Source organism: Teleopsis dalmanni, chromosome 2 (assembly GCF_002237135.1).
Source record: "Teleopsis dalmanni isolate 2A chromosome 2, ASM223713v2, whole genome shotgun sequence".
NCBI classification, from domain to species: domain Eukaryota; kingdom Metazoa; phylum Arthropoda; class Insecta; order Diptera; family Diopsidae; genus Teleopsis; species Teleopsis dalmanni.
This window is the reverse complement of record NC_051847.1, coordinates 60200367-60206274: the sequence shown is the minus strand read 5'-3', so window position 1 is coordinate 60206274 and position 5908 is coordinate 60200367. Positions and strand designations below refer to the sequence as shown.

Genomic DNA, 5908 nt, shown 5'->3' with positions numbered 1-5908 from the left:
CAGTAATGATGAAGCTGACCATACAACGTTCTTTCATAGGAAATATTCGAATTTTTATTTAAAGTAATCTATGACGATTCATATTAGGCTGAAAAAACCCAGCAAGTAATCAGTTGATATATCGTCAGAATACTCAATTTAACAACAAAAGAGTTTGAAAAAATTTTCATACAACTAGTTTCAAAATAAGTATCAACGTTTGGATGCCTCTAAATTCCTAAAACTGAGTAAAAATAATTTTAAAATTACAAAAAAAAAATAAAATAATATTAAAATTGTACAATAATACAAAAATATCTTTGATTACACACGATAATACTCTGCAAAAATTACAACCGTAAAAGGCAACCAAAAAGACATCCACAATTTCTCAAAATTCAATCAGTTCAACTTCTGCTTTGTTTAGCAACATCAAAACTATTATGTTTTTATATATAAACCATGCGCAATACCGATTGACTATATTAGGAACTTTATTTCTAACATATTATATATATTATATCTAATATCTAAAAATTATATAATATATTATTTTAGCCAACTCCAAGGCGCTTCTCTAGAGAGCTTCTATGTCTCTTAAAGAGATTTAAGGTGGTTTTTTAGTTTGTGTGTTCTTATATGGAGCCGCGATAGACTAATATCTAACTTCACCAAACCTAACTTAACCTAATCTATGTGCAAAACATTAAAAATAATGTAATGCGGTTATCATTTGGTTATCATTTGGAGATAAAACATTACAACTGCCACAATTGATTACAAGGAACGTAGTGTTCTGGAATCTTACAGGGAACCTAATAAGACTGTAAGGTTGTCAGTCATTGTAACCTATTTGCACTTAACCAAATCAATAAATCAAGTCTTTCCCAATGCAGGTAAAGCAAGATTTTGAAAATAAAAAGTCGTAACTAATCAATGGGAAATGTGTTACGTTATTATCATGATATTGCTGAGTCACACATATTTTATGAATCGGCAAAAACTAAGAGACTTTATAAAGCGCTTTGATATATCCATATCCATATCACAAAGCTCTGACATTGTATCATCAGATAATAATGTATCAATCAGACGTTGTATCAATCAGATAGATAATAATCTAACAGCGGTAATATATTTTCGCCAACATCACTATTAGTGTAGATTTTTGACCTCAAAAGAAATCGTAGGAAAATTCGTAGGAAATCAGCATTTCAATTACTAGATTCTGAAATTCTTGAAAGGAGTTGAAATGGGTCAATTGGACAAAATAAACTATATTATTTGTATAAAAAATATTGATCTTGTGAAAAGTATTTAAAGTTATAGTTCAGTTTTGATTGCATTAATATAATTTTATATATTTCCATTTATAATTTTAAATCATTTTTATTAAATTTTATAAAAATAAAACTCTTTATAAAAAATTAAATAATACTATCTTATTAATAAAAGAATCGATATACTAAAAAAATGAAATATGTTTGCCATATTCAATTTAACATTTTTCTAAGCACACGCATCCTTGAGTATATTATATCCCAATCGACAAATCCTCCAACTATGTGACGTACATTCTTTTCAGTATCATCGTAACCAGTACGTCCATGCAACATACGTAGATTGTTGAACGTTAAGACATCTCCGGGTGCTGTTTTAAACGATACCGCCTGCTCGTGTGCCATACGTACAAACATAGCATAGGCGGCATACCAAGGCGCCACCTTGTCTATATCAACACTGAAATGATTGTCACGCTGAGGAACGCTGTGATTGATGCGTGCATACTTGCCATCGGCATCCAGGCTACGAAATGAGGTGTAAAAGAAAATATAAGTTTAATGCTAAGTCGGGCACAAAGGAAGTAAATAATGCAATCAATGAAATCGGTGTCAATTTTTTGTGTTAACAACCTTCAGCAATGAAGTTGTCAATCAGAGCAACGAGTTAATGTTGAAAGCATACTCACTTGATGACAGGTGCACGCCAAATGTTATGAAACTCAACGCCTCCATCAACGCCAATATCACACCAATCCACTGGCGTTTCAGTAAGGATTTTAAAATGCTTGGGATGCTTGACACGCAATTGATCGGCTATATTAAAGGCATCGGTTAGTGTGTTCCAACCGCCTGTGGATTGTGATTGTTCTAGGGTGTGCAAAATTGTGACACTTGGTTTGTATTCATAATATGGCAAATCTGTATGAAGCGGTAAGGGCTCAGCTAGATAGGAATAATTTTTTGCACCGGGACGAGACTTTACACTGAACTCTTCACTACAAAAGGAAGAAAAATAAAATTTGAATAGTACATTATTTTTTTATATATCTTAATATAAATTTTTAAAATAAAAAATTTTGATAATGTATATGTAAAAAAATTATATGAGTAAATTTAGACAATCATGCAGACTAAATATACATTTAATTGGATTTTAATTTTTTTTAACAAATTTAAATGAAATATTGTTTGATTGTTTAATTAAATTCAATTCTCGCTCAAAATAAAGATTTATGAATTAAACATATAAATTGTTTTCATTTGTGTTGCCATCCAGACCACCAGTCAACCAATTGATACATTGGAGCTTCGTCACCTTCATGAGCCCATGGGTTATAAACCCATGCCCTTACTGCATCGCCAGTATATTCGGGCGTATCAAAAACTCCAGCCTAGCAGTTGCTTGCTATACAATATATTTTTACCAAAAAACATTTTTGGCTAAAAAAGGTTAATTAATAATTTTACATACCCATAAGTTGTTTTGCGTATAAAACCAACACGATCTGCTAATGTCTTAACTACTCCAATGTCGAGAGGTGAGTTTTTCAATAAGCAAACTCCATAAACTGCTAAGGTCTCCAACAGTTGAAGTAGTGCTAAAAAATTTGTGAAATATATATGTATTTTTTTTTATATTCTCTTTTATATTAACATTAATTATAAAATTTTATTTTTATTTGTTTTTTATTATACTTACATTCATCCTTTTCCATTACATCTTTATATTCAAATTTTTTCAAAATTTTTTGAAACTCTGGTTTACTCCAATGCTTAGACTCTGGACGATACCATTCACTTATGTATTTTTGACGATTTTCAGTAGAAAAGTCTCTTTCCTTCAACCAATTCAAGTCAAAAGTCGATGTATGCTTATCAGACCAATTTATTTTTACAGCATTTTTAGAATCATCAGTCTATTTTAAAAGAATAATGGATTTTAATAATAAATACAATGTATTTTCTGTCTTGAGTAAAAATTTATTTGTATATAGTTTTTCTTATTAAAATTAATTTTTTATTATAATATTTAGCTAATTATTTTATTAGATGATTATTTTATTGATAATTTATTTAACTTAATTAATTACTAATTATTAAATATTTAATTGTTAGTACGAACACAATTTATAATAATTTTTTGATTTTTACCGGGCTTATGTCGTCGCACACTTAAGGCGGTTAGAAATATCTGTGTTGTTAAAATTTTATAAAAAAATTAAAATATAATTAAAAATATTTAACACAAATTAATAAGTTTAATTTTTTTATAATTTTTATGTGTTAAATAAACGACATAAGCCCAACGAAAATCAAAAACTTAATTAATCAATTTTATATATAAATTTCTTATTTTTTATTTAGATAGTTATTTTATTATTTTTACATTAAAACTTCTTTTTTATTATAATGTTTAGCTAATTATTTTATTTGATGATTATTTTTTTTGATTAAATTTCTTATATTATTTTATAAATAATTGGTTATCACTGCATCAAAAACATTATTATTTTTCACACTTCTCATATTTTTATTTGTTCTTAATAAATTATAAATTTTCATTAATTCATATTATTTCATATTATTTCTAATTGTTGACTGTTATTATCAAATTATTTTATTTATTTTGATTAAATAAACACCTACCACAATATGTTGCACCTTAACTGCCATGTCAAAGTTATTCCAACGTAATGGTTTACGACTTAGTGAATCCTTATGGAAGCATTCATCACATAAACAATTGTCACGTAACCAAATGCCTGGAAATTTCATTGTTTGCTGTTGCTTCTCATGTTCCTTAACTAAGACCATTTGCACTGATTGATCCTGCTGCTCCTGAACACTGACACTTATGCTACGCATGAAGCATTTTAATGCCTTCGTTGTAGCCACCAATTGCCGTCCACTTCTCTGTGTAGTACTAATCATTATTTTTCAATTGAAATGTTGAACAAAATGAAATTGCAAAATGTGAGATGTGATGTAGCGTTCCATTCACTGGTCCTCAGAGAAATGAAATCATTTTTCTTAGTCGCTTTCATTTCAACTATGTGATTCTTTCTAGTTTCCGTCAGCTGATATTTTGCTACCGACTTCGATACCTTCGCCTGACGACTTGATTATTCAACTGGCGAAAGAATTCATTTCGCTTTTAAAATTTTTCAATGTCAGTTTGCTGACCATGAGTTCAATAAACTATTACTTTCTTAATTTTGATAATATTTGTAAACAAAAACATTTATTGCTACTTTGTTGCTTTATTAATTAAAATCTCGTTTAAACTGCTGCAAGTAGCGAACCGATAAGAATTTGTCATACCGTTCATACATGGGGTTTCTTCCACTGCGAAAAATATTTAATAAAAATATAATATTTGATTCATATTCATTTTATGATTATTTTTTAAATTCTTTAACCAAAAGTTAGGTACAATAAACGCACTATAAAGCGAATTTTTACTGAAAACTGTTATAATCTCTATAACGAATATAAAATCTAAAAGAAGATAATACTTACAAAAGTGATAGTATGTAAAAGATTTTACTTGGTTATTACTTACCAGAAGATAATTGAGCATTTATTTGAATATATTAGATTAGATTGGATTTTAAAATAGGTTAAGAACTTGTCACCACGTCACTGCATCCTTTGATGATTATTGTGACATACCCACTTTAGTTCCATAGACGAGTAACAGTTAAGAAAGTCATAATGTACTTTGGAGAAATGTTGTCTAATTCCGTTATAAGTGGATAGGCAGTGTATAAGTACCGAAGTATGAGTCTGGCAAGATTATCACAGTGACAAAGAGTGTGTTTTGCTGTTTACTCTTCTTCGCAACAAAGTCTGCAGCTATCGTCTCTAGTAATATCTAGGTTCGATAGATGCTTTTTAACTCCGCAATGCCCAGTAAGAAACTTTGTGACAAGTCGAATGTGACTTCTGTTCAACATAAATAGCTCCCTTGTTGTGGCTTTTGATCGATATGGCATGAATTCTTTGGCTTGTCAACAGGCAATTGTATTGTTTAAAAATATACTCCAGCATTCCTAGAACAACATAGGAGAGTTAATATCAAAATTATAATGATGTCTCTTACCTCTAATAATTCCAACAACATAATAGTTGCTTCTAATACTCGTAAACTTCTACAAAGAGTTCAGTAATCACCCACAATTTACCTTGTCTTTTATCTGCATTTCTTTACTTAGAACAGGTAAAGGAATTACCTCATCTAAGAAGTAGCCTCGTCAACAGTACGAATTCATCACTAACCAAAATGAGAAATGACTTGTAAGTCGTATTGTATGCCTTAACTTAACTAATAATCGTTGAGAATATTAGAGTACCACTCACATATAGAAGAAGTTTTTCTTCCCAATAGGTAATCTCCCACATAATTAGTGTTCAAACGATCATCCATTGTAGTGTCCATTGTAGTGATTGAGTGCGAGTTGTTACAAGTGGCTTATAAAAAATAGAATTGATATTGCCTAATATCCCCATTGTAGTTAATTATAATGCTTTCAAAGGAAGTTTTAAAAATAGACTTATACTAAACAAAATTCTTCCAAAATCGAAAAAGTAAGGGTGCTACTAACATTTTCTAATTAAAATAATTTGAGGTCAAATTAATAAGGGTA

General features: G+C 29.4%; 1 protein-coding gene across 1 annotated transcript; it reads right to left on the bottom strand.

The window, feature by feature from the left end:
• Window positions 1–1424: 1424 nt before the first annotated feature.
• On the bottom strand, window positions 1425–4420 carry LOC119681877 (gamma-butyrobetaine dioxygenase-like). Its single transcript, XM_038095175.1, has 5 exons — window positions 3909–4420; window positions 2962–3178; window positions 2734–2860; window positions 1949–2257; window positions 1425–1785 (listed from the first exon to the last, which is right to left on the bottom strand). Exons 1-5 carry the CDS (start codon window positions 4191–4193, stop codon window positions 1473–1475), a joined length of 1251 nt encoding a protein of 416 aa, XP_037951103.1. The 5' UTR covers window positions 4194–4420; the 3' UTR covers window positions 1425–1472.
• Window positions 4421–5908: the final 1488 nt, after the last annotated feature.

What these genes read in the sequence shown, in the direction of transcription:
- LOC119681877 (XM_038095175.1), bottom strand. Translation starts at nt 4,193, where the DNA reads ATGATTAGTACTACACAGAGAAGTGGACGGCAATTGGTGGCTACAACG. An exon ending in TTAAGGTGCAACATATTGTG is followed by an intron (nt 3,179 to 3,908) that starts GTAGGTGTTTAT and finishes CTTTTAAAATAG; the next exon opens with ACTGATGATTCTAAAAATGC. An exon ending in TGTAATGGAAAAGGATGAAT is followed by an intron (nt 2,861 to 2,961) that starts GTAAGTATAATA and finishes CAAATTTTTTAG; the next exon opens with CACTACTTCAACTGTTGGAG.